We start from the raw sequence: 20,458 nt of genomic DNA, 5'->3' as shown, positions 1-20,458 counted from the left end.
ACCAGGCCGGCGGCGCCACCGCACACAGCTCCCGTCGTGTCCGTGCCCTGAGCCGGGGGTAAGGAGGAGAAGGGGACGGAGGGGGGGCGGGAGAGAGGAGTCCAGGAGGAGGCAGAGGAGGGACGAAGGGATGGAGGGAGGGGAGGGAAGGGAGGGAGAGGAAGCCGTCGGCAGCCCCTCACTCTCCCATGTGCGTCCTCAGGTGGTACTTGAGGGACTGCTTGTAGCGGAAGCACTTGGTGCACTCGGTGCAGGGGTAGGGCCGCTCGCCGGTGTGCGCCCGCTGGTGCTCCAGGAGGTGGTGCTTCTGGGTGAAGTTCTTGCCGCACTCGGTGCAGTGGTAGGGCCGCTCGCCCGTGTGGATCCGCTGGTGCTCCAGCAGGTGGTGCTTGCGGATGAAGCCCTTGCCGCAGACGGCGCAGGCGTGCGGGCGCTCCCGCGTGTGGATGCGGTAGTGGTTGGTGAGCTTGGACTTCTCGCTGAAGGTCTTCTCGCACTGGCTGCACTGGTAGGGCCGCTCGCCGGTGTGAGTCCGCTGGTGCCGCAGCAGGTGGGACGGCCGGGTGAAGTTCTTGCCGCACTGCGGGCAGAGGAAGGCCATCTCGCTCTTGCCGGCGTGGATGCGCTGGTGCATGAGGAGGCTGATCTGCAGGCGGAAGCTGCGCCGGCACTCGCCGCAGGTGAAGGGCCGCTCCCCGACGTGCGTGATCTGGTGCTTGCTGAGGCTCGACTTGTGGCTGAAGCTGCTCTCGCACTCCGAGCACTTGTAGGGCTTCCCCGGGGGCGGCGGCCGCGCCGGGGGCTTGAGGCCGTGCTCGGGGCGCCGCGGGACCCCCACGCCGCGGCGGTTGTGGCTGCGCTGGTGCAGCAGGAACTGCTGCTTGTTGCGGAAGCTGAGGTCGCACTCGTGGCACTCGTAGGGCCCTTCCTTCAGGTGGTTGCGCTGGTGGATCATGAAGTTGATCTTCAGCATGAAGCTCTTCCCGCACTCGGGGCAGATGTAGGGCCTCTCCCGCGTCCGGTTCCGCTGCTGGCCGGCGCTGGGCTTCATCTCGCCGGAGTCTCGCTCGCAGGCTTGGCCCTTCCTGATGCGGGCGGCCGCCAGGCTGCGGGGCTGCGGCTTGGAGCTGCGCTGCACCTCGCGGACCAGCCCCGCGTCGTGGTGGCTGGGGAACGCCGGCGGCTCCGTCCTGCCCGAGAACATGGCACACGGCTCCACGTCGGCGTCGTCCTCCTCCTCCTCCTCCTCCGTCTTGATCACGATCCCGTCCTCTGCGCGGGGCAACGGCAGAGCGGAGTTAGGGTCATCGGGTGGGACAGAGTGGCCTTTGGTATGGCTGGGGGTGCCGCAGAAACACCTGCACAGGCCTCTGCACCTGCCCTGCCGGGGCGCCTGGACATGAGCCGGATGCCACCCACAGCCCTGCACCCTGGGATGGGGCACATCCTCTGACAGGGAGGAGAGACAAACTGCCTCCTGGGCCAACTCGGCCCCCAGACAGACAAACCACCTCCTGGGAGGAGTAGCTGACACCCCTCAGGCTGTGCTGCCATCCAGCATGACCTGCACAGGTTGGAGAGCTGGGCAGAGAGCAACCTCCTGAAGGTCAGCAAGGGCAGGTGTAGGGTCCTGCATCTGAGGAAGAACAACCCCAGGGGTCAGTGCAGGCTGGGGAAAGGGTCTGGGAGTGCTGGTGGCCAGCAGCATGACCATGAGCCAGCAGGGTGCCCTCGGGGCCAAGAAGGACAATGGTCTCCTGGGCTGCATGAGGAAGAGTGTGGCCAGTGAGTCCAAAGAGGTTCTCCTCCTCCTCTAACACTGGTGAGGCCACATGTGGAGCACTGGGTCCAGTTCTGGGCTCCCCAGTTCAGGACAGGGAACTGCTGGAGAGGGCACAGCACAGGGCTGCAAAGGGGATTAGAGGACTGGAACCTCTTAGGAAAGGATGAGGGACTTGGGGCTTTTAGTATGGACAGGAGAAGGCTGAGGGGGATCTCAGCAATGCTGAGCAATACTTCAGGGGTGGCTGTCAGGAGGATGCCACCAGGCTTTGTTCTGTGGTGCCCAGGGACAGGACAAGGGGCAGTGGGCACAAACTTGGGCATGAGAAGTTCCTTATGAGCATGAGGAGGAACTTTAACTGAAGGCTGCTGGAGGCCTGGAGCAGGCTGCCCAGAGAGGTGGTGGAGTCTCCATCTCTGGAGACTCCAAACCTGCCTGGCTGTGTTCCTGGGTGACCTTCTCTAGGTGATCCTGCCTTGGCAGGGGGGTTGGACTCAATACCCCTCCCACAGAGCGTCTCTATGACCCTCTGGGAGGTGAGCTGAGCCCTGCCCCATCAAAAGGTTTTGCAACCACAGGATGCTGCTGTGAGCAGGGCCAGAAGTGCCCTGCACAGGTGAGGCCTCAGGTGGCTGAACCATTCCAGAGCAGCTCCATCTGCTGATGCAGGGTTGGGTGGCAGCACCACTGCCCACGCCTGGCACTGCTGGAGGCACCACAGCCTGGTCCCCAGCTCTGCTCCTGGATCAAGGCACCCTGCCTGGCAACATCCCCTTCCCTCAGCTTCCCAGCAACCACCATGGGGAATGACCTCCCTCCTCCCAGAGAGTGGTGGGAACGACGAGCTCATCTGGTGCGACAGAGGTGACCTGGTGCTTTTGCCAGTGGGAGGAAGGGATGCCTCACACGTCACTCCCAGCTGGACTTTGGGCCAGCCTATGGACTTTTCCAGGAAGAGCAGCCAGGCTTTCCCAAGAGGCAGCTGACAGGAGCAGGATGTGTCAGGGCTGCAGCTCTCTCCTCACCCATGGAGGGGTTCAGCAGGGAAAACCTGCAGCCCTGGGCTCCTCCTCCCCACCTCCTGGCAGTGGTTTCCCCTGTGTGGACCCAGAGGCTATCCCTGCTCTGGCACCTCAAACCCAGCATGGCAGGAGCTGGAAGGGACCTCTGGGGATCACCCAGCCCCAGCCCTGCTCCAGCAGGGCACCCACAGCACAGTGCCCAGGGGCACAGTGCCCAGGGCGGCTTGAAAGCTCTCTACACAAAGAGACTCCACAACCTCTCTGGGCAGCCTGGGACAGGCCTCCAGCACCCTCACACCAAACAACTTTCTCCTCCTGTTCAGGTGGAACCTCCTGGGTTCCACTTTGTGCCCTCTGCCCCTTGTGCTGTCCCTGGGCACCACTGAGCAGAGTCTGGCCCCAGCCTCTGCCCCCACACCTGGGGCTGCTCTTCTCCAGGCTCAACAGCCTCAGGGCTCAGCCTTTCAGAGATGCTCCTGAGTCCCTCAGCATCTTTGCAGACTCCCCTGGACTCTCTCCAGCAGTTCCCTGTCTCTCTTGAACTGGGGAGCCCAGAACTGGACCCAGGAGTCCAGCTGCAGCTTCAGTGGTGCAGAGTAACAGGGTGAAGAGAACTTCCCTCACCTGCTGCCACACTCTCCTTCATGCCCTGCAGGAGACCATTTGCTTTCATGACCACAAGGGCTTATTGCTGGCTCTTGGGCAACTTGCTGTCCCCCAGCACTCCCAGGTCCTTCAGAGAGCTGCTTCCCAGCAGGTCCACCCTCACCTGTACTGGTGCAGGAGGTTGTTCCTTCCCAGGGGCAGGACCCTCCATTTGCCCTTGCCGAACCGCCCTGCACCCCACCCGGAGCAAGACCTCCCCCAGCGGCAGGGGCCCAAGCCCCTGCTCTGGAGCAGGTCAGGTGTCCTCAGACACCACACTCTGGCGCCTACCATGCGTGCTGCCTCCTCCCCCCACCCCCCGAGGTCTGACCACCGCTGCTCTGGAGGTGGCTGCAGTCAGCACCTCCCCCTCTGCTGCTGCTTCCTCTTCGTCCGACCCACTCCCACGCCGGCGTGCCCCCGGCCCCCGCGCCCGGGCCGGCCCGCCGCGCCCCTCACCCGCGCAGCCGCCGTGGTGGACGATCACTCTCTGGATCTCGCTGAAGTCCGCTCCGTACTCGGAGGAGTCCCCGAGGCTGGTTCCCGGCAGCTCCCTGGGCGGGGACACGGAGCCGTAGGGGCTCTCGCAGGCTGCCTCCTCGTCCGGGCTCTGGAAGCTGCCCTCGGACTGCCCCGACAGCCCGTGCAGCTCGGCGTTCTCGGGGCTGTCCTCGGGAAGCAGCTCCTCCGTTTTGATCACCACCCTTATCCCGGCTGCAGAAGAGAAAGGTCCCCGCCCGCCGTCACCCCCGGCAGCCAGGCCGCAGGGGCTGCTCCCCGCAGCCCCCCTCGGCTCCCCCCAGCAGCTGCTCCCAACAGAGGGCTTTCATCGGCTCACCTGCTCCTGCTCTCCTTTAGCTCCTGCCCTACAACCGCCCCGGCCACATCCCTGCCTCTCATCTGGGCTCCCGCGCTGGGAGGGGGCAGCTCAGCGCACCCCAGCACCCCACAGCCCCTGGCCACCGTGCTGGGCAGGTCCATATCCTCACAGAATGGTTTGGGTTGGAAGGGACCTTGAAGATGATTCAGTTCCAAGCCCTCTGCCACAGGCAGGGCCACCTCCCACCAGCCCAGGTTGCTCAAGGTCTTATCCAACCTGGCCTTGAACGCTTCCAGGAAGGGGACATCCACCCTGGGCAACCCATTCCAGTGTCTCCCCAGCCTCACTGTAAAGAATTTCTTGCTAATCTCCAGCCTAAACTCCCCTCAAGCTTAAGGTGATCCTTCCCCTTGCTGGCCTGGATTTAACTCCAACACTCTGCTGCCCAAGGGCATGGGCAGGGCCAATCCCACATCCCCAGCCCAGCAGCAGAGCTGACCTCATCTCTTCTAGGACCATCTCCTCTAGGCCACCTCATCATCTCCTCAGCTCCTCGCTCCAGGACTCCCTGTTGCCCTGCTCTCTGCCTTGGAGAATCCTCTCAGCACCCCAGGTGCCAGTGCCCAGGATGGGCGTGAGCTACCCAAGGATAAACCCAGGCACATCCACACAAGCAGAGGGGTTGAGAGGACTTTTTTGGCTGGATGGCTTCTCCCAGTGGGACTCAATTGTCTTTTCTTGCCAGGCTCCTTGAGGACCTGCTCTGGTTGCAGATGTTTCCCTTCCTGGCTAGTGCCCAACTCTCTGGGCTCCGTGTGCCCTGGTTTAGATGTTGAGCTGCACCTGGACATCACAGCTCTCATCAGCCAGACTCCTCCTGCCTGCACACCAGGCTTCTGACAGCCTCCAGGGGCACAGCCCTCAGCAACACCTGCTCTAGCCTTGGGGTGAGCAGCTCCTCTCTGAAGGCAGCCTAGGGCCACCCTGGTGCCCTCTCACCTGCGGTGGCATCGGTGATGATCTCGCTCTCCTCCAGGTCCTGCTGGTTCCTGGCCCCAGCCTCCTCCCCCTGCTCGATCTGAGACAGAACACCAGGCTTGGAAATTGCGTAGTCTGTGGAGACACAGAGGGGTGCAGGGGGCTTACTGCCCAGGGAATCCCAACAGCAGCTCCCACCTGGACCCAGCAAGGCACGTGGGGAGACACCCAGGAGCATCTGCAAAGGGTCTGCAGGCAGAACAACCCTGTGCCAGGCTCCCTGGAGGGGCAGAAGGGGTTGCTGAGAGGCAGGAGCTGAGGTGCCACCCACAGAGGAACTACCTTGCAGAAGAAACCCAAGGCCTGTGTTTTTCTGGCAAGGTTTCAGAGCTTCCCAGCCAAGTATCTGGCTCTCTGAAGCCAGAAGGGTTTCAGCCCTGGCCCCAGCAGAGCTGGGATTTCTCCTGCAGCTGCAGAAGGAAATACCCCAAAGGAGCACACCCAAGACACATCAGACAAAAGCTTCCTCCAAAGGGCTGTGTGGGCTGGTACCTGCTGCAGCCCAGGGGAAGAAAAGCCCTTCCAACAGCCTTGGGGAGAGTGCTGGTTTGTCACCAAGGAACCGTCTGGAAGGGGCCTCAGGAGGTCTCCAGCCTACCTACCCACAGGGAGCTTCCATACAGCTGGACCAGCACCGTGGCCTGAGCTGGGAACAAACCCAGGCACTGCCCAAGGGATGCCCATACCCAGACTAGAAACTTCCTCCTCTGGCTTAAGTCTCCTTCTAAAGTCAGACATTCAGGGCTCAAAGGGATCTCCAAGGAGGACTCAGAAGGTGCCCAAGCCTGTGGGTAGCCAAGAGCCCTGCAGAACCTGTCCTGCCCAGGGCAGGGGCACCCTGTATTTACCCATGGAGATCAGGGACTCGTAGTTGCCCTTCATCACATTCTTGTACAGCTCCTTCTGCCACTCCTCCAGCTTCTCCCACTCCTTGTTGTTGAAGTAGACGGAGACGTCGTCAAACGTCACCGGCACCTGCAGGCACAAGCAGCACAGCCTCAAGCAGCCTCCTTGCCCCTGCCTGGACACCACCAGGCCTCCCCTGCTCCACAACCATCAGCAGGCTGGGCTTTGTATTTAAAACAGCTCACAGTCACACAGTGGCAGGGGCTGGAAGGGACCTCTGGAGAGCAGCCAGCCCAACCCCCCTGCCAAGGCAGGGGCACCTAGAGAAGGTCACCCAGGAACACAACCAGGTGGGGCTGGAATCTCCCCAGAGATGGAGACTCCACCACCTCTCTGGGCAGCCTGCTCCAGGCCTCCAGCAGCCTTCAGTTAAAGAAGTTCCTCCTCATGCTCATAAGGAACTTCTCATGCCCAAGTTTGTGCCCACTGCCCCTTGTCCTGTCCCTGGGCACCACAGAACAAAGCCTGGTGGCATCCTCCTGACAGCCACCCCTGAAGCATTGCTCAGCATTGCTGAGATCCCCCTCAGGCTGCTCCCCTCCAGGCTCAGCAGCCCCAATCCTCTCAGCCTCTCCTCCTGGCAGAGAGGCCTCAGTCCCCTCAGCACCTTTGCAGCCCTGTGCTGTGCCCTCTCCAGCAAGTCCCTGTCCACCACTAGACCTGGATCTCTACAAGATGAAAGGTCTCAGCCAAAGGGCTGGCTCCTGGTGATGACCCCAGGCTGTGACCTCCCCAAATGACACCATCCTCTTCCTCTTGATGGCTCCCCAGAGGTGACCAGGCTTAGGACTGCCAGGAGGGAGCATGAAGGAGATAACATCGGGCACTAGGGCAGGACCTCATCTCTATGGATGAGCTGACGCAAGAGCCCAGATTCAATTACCCCACAGCTCCAGGGAGAGCTCCAGGGCCTGAAGGGCTCCTGGTTAGCCCAGCAGCAGACTGCAGCTCTGGAGCCAGGCAATCATCCCTAAGGATACATTCAGGATGCACGAGCTGGGCTGTGCTCAGCTTCTACTCCCTGACTGAACTAAGGGGGTGTCGGGCCCTGAACCCCCTGTTCCAGACCCCCTCCACTCTCTGCAGTGACCTTCCCTTTGCCACAGAGTCACAGAATTGTTAGGCTTGGAAAAGCTCTCTCAGATCACTGAGTCCAAGCATCAACCCAACACCACCCTGGCCATCGAAACGTGGCCGCAGGTGCCATGGCCACAGGGTTCTTGAACACTTCCAGGGCTGGGGACTCCACCACCTCCCTGGGCAGCCTGGGCCAGGCCCTGACCACTCTGGCAGCAAAGAAATTTTCCTTCATGTGCAACTTAAACCTCCCCTGGGGCAATTTCAGGATATATCCTCTCATTCTAACACCTGATACTAGACAGAAGAGCCCAAGCCCCACCTGGCTCCAGCCTCCTTTCAGGGAGCTGCAGGCAGCCAGAAGGTCTCCCCTCAGCCTCCTTTCTTCCAGCCCCAGCACCCCCAGCTCCCTCAGCTGCTCCTCCCCAGCCCTGCTCTCCAGACCCTTCCCCAGCTCTGTTGCCCTTCTCTGGCCCTGCTCCAGCTCCTCAATGTCCTTGGAGTGAGTGGCCCAAAACTGAGCAGAGTTTTGTCATACAGGGTCCCATCTGCAAACTTCTAGCGAGAGGGTCATGAAACACAAACCAAGAACTGACCATTGTGGGTGGGCTGCTCCTGGAGCTCAGCGAAACCAAGCTGGGAGCACAGGGAGCTCCTCTGCCTTCCCCCATTCCCTGCAGCAGCAGCTCCTGCTTGCTCCTTCCTCACCCCAGGACACCCTCACATCACTGCACCGAGGTGGTAAATTGAACAGTGGTCAGAGAAACAAGCCCCACACCTGCAGAGCTTCAACCCAGCCGTGGTTAAAAAACAACACAAAAGCAGTCAGTGGCTGATGGGCAGCGCAGCGAGGCAGGCAGCACGGAGGGACCTTCCTCTGGGCTCCAGCTCATGGGGGGACCTTCCTCTGGGCTCCAGCTCATGGGGGGACCTCTCTCCTGGGTCCACCTCATGGGGGGACCTCTCTCCTGGGTCCACCTCATGGTGGGGACCTTCCTCCTGGGTCTACCTCTCAGAGGGACCTTCCTTTGGGCTCCACTTCACGGAAGGACCTTCCTCCTGGGTCTCCCTCATGGAGGGATGTCCCTCCCATGACAGGCAGGTGCTGGCAGGGGACAGCCAGGGAAGGTGTGAGGAGCACCTCCGCTGCATCCAGCTCCCGACAGCGAGCGCTCCCCTGCGCTGGGGCCATCCTTGCTCCCCGCTGTGTCCCTGCCCCCATCCTGCCTTCCATCAGCGGCTGGGGAGCGGCACCCCCACGAGAACCGTTACCTTGGGGACTTCCCCCTTCCTGCCCGGAGGCAGCCGCAGGATCCAGAAGTTCCTGTTCTTGAGGAGGTTCTCCATGTTCTCCAGGCGCCGCTGCAGCAGCCCGTACTCCTGGATCAGGGTGCCCAGAGCTGCGCATTTGCTCTCCAGCTGGTTCCCCAGCTCGGCTGCCGTCTTCTCACAGTCGATCAGCTTCTTCTCTGCCATCCCCGTCCGCCCCTCCAGGTCCAGCAGGCGCGTGGAATGGGAGTCCACCTTCCTCTCCACCGCCTGCACAGCCGCCACCACCGTCAGAGACAGCTCGGCCGTCTGTGTCTCCCGCTCCGAGGTGCGCTCGGGGCCGGCCGCCTGCCGCAGGGGCGAGGGGCAGCGCGGTGGCAGCACCGGCTCCGGCGCCTGCGAGGAGAGAGAGGTGGGGGTCACGGCACGGGGAGCCGCCGCGGGGGGGTGGGGTTGCCGCAGTGCTCAGCGCTCCCCACGTCCCCGAGGACGTCCCAGTGTCCCTGCTAAGCTGCTTATGGCGACCGCGCAGGTCCCACGGGATGGGCAGGACTCGCCACGGCAAGGGGGACCCCGCACGGTGGGGACAGAGGTGACACCGAGGTGGTGGTGGGGATGTGACATGGGACAGCCGAGCCTCGTTGCCATGGTCACGGCGAAAGGACACCCCGGGGGGCTGGCGGGCGCTGTCAGGACAAGGACGCCCCGTCGCCATGGGGACCGGGCGGTGACATGGAGGGGGGGAACGACAGGGCAGCGGGGCTGTCACGGGGGCGGCGGCGGAGCCGCTTCCCAGCCCGCTGGACCCGGCCGCCGGGGCCGGCGGGGGCGCGGAAGGACGGGCAGGCCCGGCCCCCGACGGCAGCTCAGGCGCCGCCGGCCGCGGAGGCCCGGCCCGGCCTGCCTCGGCCCGACCGCGCCGCGCCCCCGGGGCTGCCCGCGCCGCCGCCGGCCGTGCGCGCACCGCTGTCCGTTCCCCCGGGGGGGCGGCCGCGGCCCCGCACACTGACAGCCCCCGCCGGCCTCCCTCCCCGCCGCCCACCTCGCCACCTCCCGCCGCGGCCCCGACGGCGCGGCCCGCCCCGACGTGCGGCCCGCGGGGCTCCGGGCAGGGCCTCGACCGGCGTGCGGAGCCCTTACCTGAGCGGGGGCCCCCTCGGCCATGGCCCTTTGTTCCCGCCCCGGGGGCCGCGGCCGGGAGGATCCAGCGCCCGCTCGCTCCTTCACCTCCGCCCGCCGCCGGGCATCGGGCTGGGCCCGGGGCGGCTCGGCGCGGCGGGGCGGCGGCAGCTGGGTGGAGGGGCGCGGCGGGGAGGCGCGGCGGGGCGGGGCAGCGGCGGCCCGGCCCGGCCCGACCGGGGAGAGCAGTCGGGGAAAGGCGCGGGGGGGGAAGCGGCGAAGGAGGGGGCGGGGGAGGAGGAGGGGCGGCGGCGACGGCGGCGTGAGACCGAGCGCGGCTCCGGGTCCCGGCTCCGCCGCTCCGCGCTGGGCGCTCCGGCCCCGCCGCTGCCCCGCCGAGCCGGCAGGGGGCGGGCGGGACGCCGCCGTCGCGCGCGGGCCGCGCCGGGGGCCGCGCCGGGCGGGGCAGAGCGGGGAGCCCTCTGCCACCGCAGCGCCCCCTGTCGCACCGACGGCATCACCACCGCGCCGCCGCGCACCGTCGGGGCCCCCCCCGCCGGCACTGCCCGGCCGGCTCCGGGCCTGCCGCTGCCCCGAGGGAAAGGAGCGGGGACGCCCGTGCGGGGGGCGGCGGCATCCGGCCTGTGCGGGGGGACCGGGAGAGGAACGGACTGGGGGGGAACGGGGGAGAGGCTGGGGATGACTGGAGAGGCATTGGGGCTACTGGACAGGACGGGGGCCTGCAGAGGGACTGGGGTCACTGAAGGAGCTGGGGGGACTGAGGAAGGACTGTGGGCAGCTGGGAAGGAGCTGGGGGGGACTGGGCAGGGATGGGGATAGCGGTGGAGGGCCTTGGAGTACCTGGGGCAGCCCCAGGGGTAAGTGGGCTTGCAGGGAGGAGCGGGGGAAGACGAGGAGGGGCTGGGGGCAGCTGGGCTGACAGGGCTAGCGAGAGGGGCGCGGAGCTGGGCAGCGGCTGCAGCTAGCTGGGGCCGATCCTGGGGTAACTGGGAGGACGAGGACTGCGGCTTGACGGGGGAAGGAGGAGGGGTGACCCGGGGAGGACTGAGGAGGCGCTAAAGGGAGGGGAGGGCTAACTGGTAAGGCCCCGAAAGAATTGGGGGGGGGGGGGGTCTGGGGCACTCCCTCGGGCGCTGCGCTAACCGAGGGAAGAGCAGGGGCATGGGAGAGGCGGGGGCGGCCTGGCTTGGCACGGGAGCAGCCGGGGGTGCGGGGAGTCCCTGGCAGGGAACTGGGGAGACACTGGCAGCGCTGGGGGAGGGTACCGGGGGGTCCCGTCGGGCGCCGCCATGGCCGGGGGCGGAGCTACTGCGGGCGCCCCCTGGCGGCCCACGCTCGAGAGCAGGGCTTCCCCCCTCCTTGTGTCCCCTCCGCGCCCCGCGGGCTCTGAAATGGCGGCCGGAGGGTGGGGTTGCCATGGCAACCAAGCAGACCCCCCCCACACACACACCCCCCCGGGACGAGACATCGCTGCCTCCCGGCTGGCACTGGGGCAGGACTGTCCCCTCCCGTCCCGTCTTGGCCTCCTGTCCCATCCTGTGTCCCCCAGTCAGTCCTGTTCTGTCTTCTGCATCCATCCCCTTCTGTCATCTGTCACGTCCCAGCCCATCGCATCCCAGCCTGCCCCATCCATGTCTTACTGTCTCATCCAATTCCCTCTGTCCTACCCCTCCATGTGCCCCTTGCACCATGTCCCATCCCACCACACTCCATCCACTCTGTGCCATCCCCTCCCCATCTCATCCTAACCCCCTCCTGTCCTATCCTCTGTGCCCCGTACCATCTACCCTGTCCCGTTCCATCCTTTCCCCTCCCACCAGGGGATGCCAGCACCGTGGGCATCCTGAAGCACAGATTTCAGTTCCACCTTTGGTCCATCCCAAGCCCTTTGAGGGGTTCATCCCAAGTCCATCTCAGCCCCTCTGAGCTCTGGGGGTGCTCTGGTGGTTGCATCCTAGGCAGGGCTGGGATTGTCCCCCTGTGCCATGCTCCAACTGAGAATAGCCTGGGCAATGCTGGTCTGGGGGGAAACTGCTGGAAGGGCAACATTTCCCCCCTCCCCACCACCCTGTGTGTGGCATTGCCCTGGCATGGCCAGCAGCAGAGAGCAGGAGCCCTGGATCTGCTCCATGGTGGGACTGAGGGAGAATCAAGAGCTTCCTCTAAGGCAGGGCTTGAGACCCATCTGCTGCAGCTGTGAGCACCATCCTGCAGAGCATGCTGGTCACCAACAGGGGAGCGGGGAAGGTGGAAGAGGAGACACAGGGACAGCTGAGGGTGCAGACACAAAACCTGGGCCAATCTGGCCCCTGCAAACAGCCCAGGGGAGAAGAGGCACTCCCCACCCTGGCAGGTCCCCACAGTGAGCTGAGGGAATGACAGCAGAAGGTGGATGCACTGCTGGAGAAGGCAAGGATCCTCCTAGGACACCTGCTGTATGCCACCCCCCACCAGCCCCTTGTACCCAGGGCACATTGAGACAAAACTTGGCACCATCTGGCAGGGCCAGGCCTGGCACAAAGAGTTTATTGGCAGCCCCGGTACAAAGAGCTTGGGTAAGCGCGAGCGAGGACGTGGCGATGCCAACCCAGCCTGGCTCCATGTGGTGCCTGCCCCTCCAACACACCTCAGCCTCCATGTGCCAAGGCCCCCCCAGCTCTGCCACAATGCCACAGGGCACTGCGTGGCCAGGCCACCTCATCTGTTGAGATGAGCCCACAGCAGAGCCATGCCAGAGGGCAAGTCCATGACATCCCAGCCACACGGTGCTTCTCGTGGCATCAGCGGTGCCTCCTGTGGCACAGCGCTGTCCCAGCTCAGCCAGAGCTGAGGCTGGTGACCCCTCAACCACTGCACAGCCTCTCATGGAGCTGCCACGCTGAGCAGTGATGTCCAAACCAAAGGCATTGAGCCACAGCAGAGAAAAAGCTTAAATACACGAACCCCAAAAGCCAGACACCGACTGCAGCATCCCCACAGCAGCCTCACCAGCAGCTGGACACCAACCATGGTGGCCCCAGAGCAGCCTCCTTTGCTGGACACTGACTGCAGCATCCCCACAGCAGCCTCACCTGCTGGACACCAACCATGGTGGCCCCAGAGCAGCCTCCATTGCTGGACACTGACTGCAGCATCCCCACAGCAGCCTCACCTGCTGGACACCAACCATGGTGGCCCCAGAGCAGCCTCCTTTGCCGGACACTGACCGCAGCATCCCCACAGCAGCCTCATTTGCTGGACACCAGACACAGCAGCCCCAGAGCTGCACCAAGCAGCCAGATTTTACCAGTCCTTGCTTCCCTGGATGCTAAACCTGGTTCACGTGGTTGACCAGCTGTGAAGTTAACCTGGCAGAAGCTACTAACCAGCAGGCCGGCGGCGGGCGGGCGGCGCGGCGCAGGCAGCGCGGCAAGCGGGGGCCGGGGAGCACTCGCCCGACGACGAGCTCGGGGATGGAAACAACTTTTGTATTGACAGACTTTACAAAAGGTTCTTACAAAACACCACCACGAAGCAGCAGAGCCGACGACACAGAGCGGGGGGAGGAGACAACCACGGAACAGCCACGGCGGGGACCACACCGAGCGGCGCCCAGGGCGCCCAGCCCCTCTGCACGGCCAGGGGCCGGGGGGCCGGGGCAGCTCTCTGGTGCCTTTGAAGTGTTTCAAGATCCACTGTGAAATATAGTGCCACACGTTGCCTTGGAGCATCAGCATCATCATAGTAATAGTAATTACAGTAATAATAACAACATACTACTCCTAGGTTAACTAAAAACCAAACAGCTCTTTACAGGGGGTATGAGAAGTCGCTGTCACTCGTCTCTGACTTACCTGAGTGTGAGACCAAACCCAGTTATAAAACAACAAAACCACCTTCAAGCCACAGGAGTCTGTCTGATAGGCCACAGGGGAAACCACAACCCAGCTGGGACCAGCGACATCCACGGAACACAGATGTGTCCTCCTCAGGCGAGTCGCTCCCACCGTAGTGCCCTTCCTGACTCCTCCAATGGCCTCAGCCCCTTTTCCTTCCTGTCCTTTCCTCCTGCACCTCCTTTTTTCACCTTGCTCTTTGTCACTCTCTTCTGGGTTTCTTTTATCCTTCATCATGTCCCTACCCATGTCTCTGCCTCACTTCTCTTCCCTCCATCCCAGCCCCGGCCTCGCAGCGTGGTGCTGCTACCCGAGGCACGGCGGCAGGAAAGGCCTGGCAAGGGCACCTTCCTTCCCTCCCAACGAGTGGATAAAAAGCAAGCAAGAGCTGGTCACTCCTGGGTATGCACAAAGACCAGGTGGGGAAACACCTGCTAAACACAGAGCCCGCAGAGCCACTCAGGATTCTTCTCTACGGGCAAAAATCTGAACCCAGGTAGGGGCCGGCGAGGCCTCTGCTGCTCTGCAGGTCCCAGCACAAGCCCTTGGTGGGGTCCAAGAGGTGCCTTGAGCAGAGTCTGTTGGGTTCCTGTTGTTTTCTCTCAGAGGAATTCCTTGGATGCTTGGCCACAGCAGGCTTTGCAGCATGACCAACACAGATTAGCTGCGACGCCAGTTCACCTCCCATCCTGCTTGCACGTGGTGGTAACCCCACCCCACCACCACCTCCTCCTCCTCCTCCTCCTCCTCCTGCTGCAGCGCTACTGAGGAGTTTCTTTTTTGACGCAGTAGCTGCCGGTCTGGGTGGCAGACTCCAGGCTGAGCTGCGACTCCTCCGCGGGCCGGGGGTTGCGAGAGTGAATCTTCTGGTGGCAGTTGAGGGACTCCTTGTAGCGGAAGTGCTTGCCGCAGACGGGACACTGGTAGGGGGTCTCCCCGGTGTGCACCCTCCAGTGCTTGAGCAGGTGGTCGCGCCGGATGAAGCTCTTGCCGCACTCGGTGCACTGGTAGGGCCTCTCCCCGGTGTGGATGCGCTGGTGCCGGATGGCCTTGGAGAGGTCTCGGAAGTCCTTCCCGCAGTAGGTGCAGGTCAGCGGCCCGTCGCCCTTCCCCGTGTGCAGCTTCTGGTGCAGGATGAGGCTGACCTCCAGGCTGAAGCTCTCCTTGCACTGGGAGCAGGTGTAGGGTCTCTCCACCATGTTGTTCACCTGGTGCCTGACAAAGCCGTACTTGAATTCGGAGCTCTTCTCCCCGTCGGGGCGCTTGGAGGGTTTGGAGCGGGAGGAGCCTTGGCCTTTGGGAGTCTTGGATTTGGGTCGGAGGCTTTCTCCGTGCTCCAGGGACGTGCAGGCTTCCTCGCTGGAGTGCGCTTTCTGGTGGCTGGCAAACTCCTCCTTCTCCAGGAAGCTCTGCCCACAGTCGCAGCAGATGTAGGGACCCTCCACTGCGGCCACCTCCTCGGGGAGGTCCTTCTTGGCCAAGTCTCTCCCACGGCGGGAGGAGCGCCTCAGCCCACTGCCCGCGGAGGTTCTCTGCTGCGAGCTGGATCCGCTCGGGTTCTTGCCGCTCGGCTTTACCTCTTCCTCCGGGCCGGAGAAGACCTCTTCCCACTTTCCTGACAAGGAGCTGGGAAGCTTAAGGCTTTCAGAACCTTCCTCGTCGCACTGCTGTGGATCTGGCAGGGCAGAGACATTTGAGTCATTTCTCTGGGACAAGAACCACCTCCTTATTTAGCACACACGTCCTTCAGGGCAGAGCTGGCCTCTGCCTTGCCCCCTCAGGACAGAACCTGACACTGTGGGCTTCCAAGTCTTGCTTTAGAGCTACCTGAGCCACACTGGAATAAAAACAAAGCCAAAGTGTTTTAACTTGGAACTACAGAATCACTGCTGTGGGAAGAGAATCACTGAGGTTGGAAAACACTCAGTGATCATCGAGTCCAACCCTTAACCCAGCACTGACAGATCACTGCTAAACCAGGGCCCTCAGGGCCCTCAGCACCACATCTCCACAGCTCTGAAACCCCCACAGGGGTGGGGACTCCACCACTGCCCTGGGCAGCCTGGGCCAGGCCTTGACAACCCTCGAGGGGAGGAAATTGTTCCTGGTGTCCAACCTAAACTTAATCCCTGTTCTGGTCACGCTGGCCACATCAGTGCTGACCCATGCCATGATAAAGCTCAGACAGCACAATGCTGAGACCTCTCTATACAGCTAGACAAAGACAGCAGTGGGCTCCTCAGCAGGAGGTGAGGTGGAACAGGTCTTTGAGAACATCTGGTTTAGGATAAAGGCAGAAAAGAAATACAAGGCAGGGGAATAAAACCTCTTGTCCTTCTGGACTTGTGCTGGGCCTGGAACTGAAGGAACTCATGTGGTTTAAACGGCAGTAACTCAAAGCAACCTGCTCATCTCCACCTCAAGCATGACCAAGCCTGCAACCTGGCTTCTAACTCACATGTAGTAGGGACCTCCGGGACCTCCTCTTCGTCAGAGCCCTCGTGGCTTTCCAGCGGAGTCTCCTCGTGTTTACACCATGAGCTGTCATCAGGACCAGGAAAGGAAAACTCTGTGCACAAGGGAAAGAAGGACAGCAAGTCAGGCTCACAGGAACAGCTGCTCTACAGAGGATTGCAGGAGTGGTGGTCACTTCAAGTATGAGACAACCAGCACAGCAAAGTCAGCCTGGTGCCCAAGGACAGAGATGGCAAAACTCAGCAGCAGAGGCAAGTGCGAGGCTGCAGCCACGTCCCTGCCTCCCACCTCCCCTAGGAGGACAGGCTGAGAGTTGGGGCTGTTCGGCCTGGGGGAGAGAAGGCTCCAGAGAGACCTCAGAGCAGCCTTTTGACAAAGGCTTGTAGTGATAGGACAAAGGGATTGAAGCTTGAGGAGGGGAGATTTAGACTGGAGATTAGGAAAAAATTCTTCCCAGTGAGTGTGGTGCCCAGGGAGGCTGTGGCTGCCCCCTGCCTGGAGGTGTTCAAGGCCAGGCTGGGTGAGGTCTTGAGCAACCTGGGCTGGTGGGAGGTGTCCCTGCCCATGTCAAGGGTGTTGGAAGTGGATGATCTTCAAGACCCTTTCCCACCCATGCTGTGAATCTATGAATCCCAGTGCCCACCAGTGCTGGGGTCTGTGGGGCTTTCTCCTCCCTCGGAGTCATCTGGATCCTCCGCATTGGGATCCTCTCCTTGCTCGATCCTCGTCAGGAGGTCAGGCTTCGAAATGGCAGCATCTGCACAGCAAAATGAAGATCAGAACATAGGCTTTGTCCTCGCCAGAAAGAGACAGAGGCTCTCACACCTTGGCCCACCAACCTTCCTTCACTGCTGGGGACGCCAGGTAATGGAAAGAGAGGCTTAAGAAGATGCTCTCACATCTGCAGTGCTCACCTGGTCTGGGCCCTGGGGACATGAGCGGACTGCAGGAGCACACTCTGCTCAGGTGAGGAGCACCTCCCAGCCTGCAGCGTGAGGAGGAGAATAAGAAAATGCATCTGTGCTTACCTCCAGGCTTCCTTTCTTCTCCTCTCTGCTAAGCTCCGCGGATCCATTACAATGGGGACTTCAGCTCGGGGACCGCACCAGAGCTGTTCAGCCAGCGGCAGCAGGGGAAGTGCCCTCCCCATGCGGTTCCCTCCAGCCAGGACCGCTCCATCCGACTCGCCCGAGTCACCGGCTGCTTGCGGATTTGGGTGGGGGAAAGGGGACAATCACAACCTCTCCTCAGGGTGGAGAGAGCAAAACTTCCTTTCCAAACAAGTGTGAGTCTCTGGGTGTTCGTTCCCACCGCTGCTCTGGTGGATCCGGCTGCCTTAAAACGAGGGCCAAGCCCCTACAGCTCCTCACTCAAAGGAAACCTTCAGATGAAGCACAGATACATTTTTCTAAGCTCCAGGCTCAGATCCACAGATCCCCTTCATCGGGGGACTGCCCCCTTCCTGCACCTCTAGAGCAGGACACAGGTGTTTGAAGAGAATGGGGAGACAGTGTTTAACCTTCACCTTTATCCCTGGCACACAGGGACTGAAGAAAAAGTCTGTTTAAAAAAAAAGGGAAAAAGGGGGGATAAAAGAAGTCCAAAAGGCTTGGATCGCCCAGACCTGGGCACACCAGCAGCCTCAGCAGCTGGGGAGGTGATGCCAGCCTAGCAGGAACCACATCTGTGCTTCCACTCATTGCCTGTGGCCGTGCTGCCAGACCAGGCCAGCCTCAGGACACAGGCAGTGTGCCCCCTGGGGGACTCCCCGCAGCCAGGAGCGGGAAGAGCCAGCAGAACTTGTTTGTTTAACCATGAACGTGCTGCCCTCAGCCACTGGAGGGGAAAGAGGAACCTGCCTTGGCCAGCTCATTAGGAGCAGATTTCACAGCAGCTTGTGCAAGAGATGATCCCTGGAAGGCCAGGAAGAGCCCCGAGTTGCTGACAAAGCCTCTCTCCTCCTTTACCAAAAGCCCTGCAGCTGGGGGTCGGACACCCCCCAGAAAGAGCTGGAAAGAGCCTCAGAGGCAGGGCACAGCTCTGCTGCCCTGCGCGGCAAGCGGGCTGCCACAGCCCCCTCACTGCATCTCTGGACCTTGTACTTTTTGTGTGTGTGTGACAAAAACACCTTCCCTTTCCCCACCTTTCCTTTGCTCGAGGGTCCTCTGGCTTCCCCTCCTCCTCAGGACCCAGGTGCTCACTTGGCTCCTACCGCCCATAGGAAACGTCAGGCAGAGGCGGTGCCCGCAGCGGCGCTCGGCACATCCGTCCGGCGCTACCCCACGCCGGCCAGGACCCAGCCAACAGCTGGTGAAAGCCGGCACAAGGGCACTCCCAGGCACCACCCACCCTCCCCAGCCCCGCCAGGCAACAGCAGTGCTTCCGTCCTCCAGGCCCCAGGGGAACCTGGCGCATCAGAAGGCTCTCGGGAGCAAACCCCAGCTCAGCTTTACCCATGGAGACGACGGCCTCGTAGTTGCCCTTCATGATGTGTCGGTACAGCTCCTTCTGCCACTCGTTCAGGCTCTTCCACTCCTCTTCGGAGAAGTTGAAAGAAGCATCGTTGAAGGCCACAGGGACCTGCACAGAGAAGCATCCTAGGCTCAGGTATTTTGTCTCTCGAAGGAAGCAGCCAGGGATGTTTTCTCAGTCAAACTGCTCTAGCACCATGCAGGTCTGTCCCACACACCTGGCTCAGATGGCTTCACCCCAGCCCACAAGGGACACAAGGGGGTTTTCCCTCCCTGCTCAACTTCCTCATAGAATCACATTGTTGTTTCATTTGAAAAAGACCTCTAAGAGCATCCAGTCCAACATCAACCCAGCACAACCACGGCCATCAAACCATGGCCCCAAGTGCCATGGCCACAGGTTTCTTGAAGGCCTCCAGGGACGGTGACTCCACCACCTCCCTGGGCAGCCTCTTCCAATCCCTAACTATGCTTTCAGCAAAGAAATTTTTCCTCATGTCCAACCTAAACCTCCCTTGGCATGAACTCAGACCATTTCCTTTCATTCTATAACCTGATACCTGGGAGAAGAGACTGACCACCACCTCAATCCAACCTCCTTTCAGGGAGCTGGAGAGAGCTGCAGGCTCCTTTGTGCAATATCCAACACAAGACTCTTTTCCCACCTCCCTTTTGACACGATTCTGCTGCCAGCTGCCTCTGAACAAGGGATGGCACCAAACCCACCAGGCACACTAGGCTGAGCCATGCAGTTCTGCATAACTCAAAGGCAGCTCAAGCCACACAAAGGAGCTGGTGAGCCCAGAGAGGTAATTTTGGAGTGTAAGCAACAATGTGTGACTTACACAAAGCAACTTGTGCTGGTGCTTCTTGAGCAGCACTAAAGACACCGCTGCAGGGAAGCTGTGTCCTGCTCAGCACTGCAGATGCCCTGCAGCAGGGATGTGAGCACAGAGGAAGGCAAAGCACCAGTGCAGAGAACCATTACCTTGGGGACTTCCCCCTTCACCCCTGGGGGCAGCCGCAGGATCCAGAAGTTTCTGTTCTTGAGGAGGTTCTCCATGTTCTCCAGGCGCCGCTGGAGCTGCCCGTACTCCTGGATCAGGGTGCCCAGAGCTGTCCACTTGCTCTCCAGCTGGTTCCCAAACTCCACCGCTGTCTTCTCGCAGCCGATCAGCTTGGACTCCGCCATCCTCATCCTCCCCTCCAGGTTCATCAGCTGGGCAGACTGGATGTTTACCTTCCTGTCCACAGCCTGGATCTCGGTGACCAGCGTCAGGGAGATCTCGGCGGCTGGCAGCTCGGCCTCCCCGGTGGGGCTTTGCTCGGGGGTGGCCAGAGGCTGCTCCAGGGCCAGCTCCTGGGATTCCATGTCCCACTCCAGCTCCTGCGGGACACAGATAGGCTCGTGGGCTCCACCGCCCCAGCGAGGAGCGTCCGGGCGGCCGCGGCGTGAAGAGGCCACTGTAGGGGCCGGGCTGGGCCCGCACCGGCGCCGAAAGCCCTCAGGCCCAGCTGCCGCCGGCGGAACGGGAGACAGGGCTAGGCCGGGGGGCGGCGGCCGGCGGTGGGAGGAGACGGGGCGGTGGCAGCGCTTACCTGAGCGGGGGCCCAGTCGGCCATGGCCCAGCGGGGCGCGGCGGGCGGCGGCAACGGCGGCGGTAACGACGGCGGAACGGAACGGGCGGCGGCGGAGCGGGCCCGGCGCCTTCTCAGCAGCGGCGGGGCAGAGCGGCCATGCCGAGAGCGCGGGGCACGCTGGGAACGGCGGCGGCAACGGGCACCGGTACAGCGACATCTAGCGGCGGGAGGACCGCGCAAGGGCCTAGATGAATGGCGCCGGCCCTTGCCACCACCGCAGTCACGGGCCCCACGCTGATTGGGCGGAGGAGCGGCCAATCCAGTCGGCGCCGCTGAGGGCTAACCAATAGGTGTGT

The 20,458-nt window shown here is 62.4% G+C and overlaps 1 protein-coding gene across 1 annotated transcript in view; it reads right to left on the bottom strand.

Annotated features, from left to right (window-relative positions):
- LOC104299215 (uncharacterized) overlaps positions 1-20,458 on the bottom strand; it is a 37,967-nt gene continuing 17,509 nt past the window's right edge. The window contains exons 24-37 of the mRNA XM_054171293.1: positions 20,121-20,279; positions 19,510-19,908; positions 18,504-18,630; positions 16,694-16,807; positions 16,034-16,144; positions 14,338-15,250; positions 10,844-10,931; positions 10,621-10,755; positions 9,701-10,321; positions 8,564-8,956; positions 6,157-6,283; positions 5,270-5,383; positions 3,910-4,164; positions 1-1,272 (exon numbers count right to left, since the gene is read on the bottom strand). Coding sequence (XP_054027268.1) covers positions 179-1,272; positions 3,910-4,164; positions 5,270-5,383; positions 6,157-6,283; positions 8,564-8,956; positions 9,701-10,321; positions 10,621-10,755; positions 10,844-10,931; positions 14,338-15,250; positions 16,034-16,144; positions 16,694-16,807; positions 18,504-18,630; positions 19,510-19,908; positions 20,121-20,279 — 4,650 coding nt within the window. The 3' untranslated portion in view covers positions 1-178. The remainder of the gene's footprint in view (positions 1,273-3,909; positions 4,165-5,269; positions 5,384-6,156; positions 6,284-8,563; positions 8,957-9,700; positions 10,322-10,620; positions 10,756-10,843; positions 10,932-14,337; positions 15,251-16,033; positions 16,145-16,693; positions 16,808-18,503; positions 18,631-19,509; positions 19,909-20,120; positions 20,280-20,458) is intronic.

This window comes from Dryobates pubescens, chromosome 21 (genome assembly GCF_014839835.1).
Source record: "Dryobates pubescens isolate bDryPub1 chromosome 21, bDryPub1.pri, whole genome shotgun sequence".
Classification (NCBI taxonomy): Eukaryota; Metazoa; Chordata; class Aves; order Piciformes; family Picidae; genus Dryobates; species Dryobates pubescens.
This window is presented reverse-complemented; position numbering and strand designations above follow the sequence as displayed.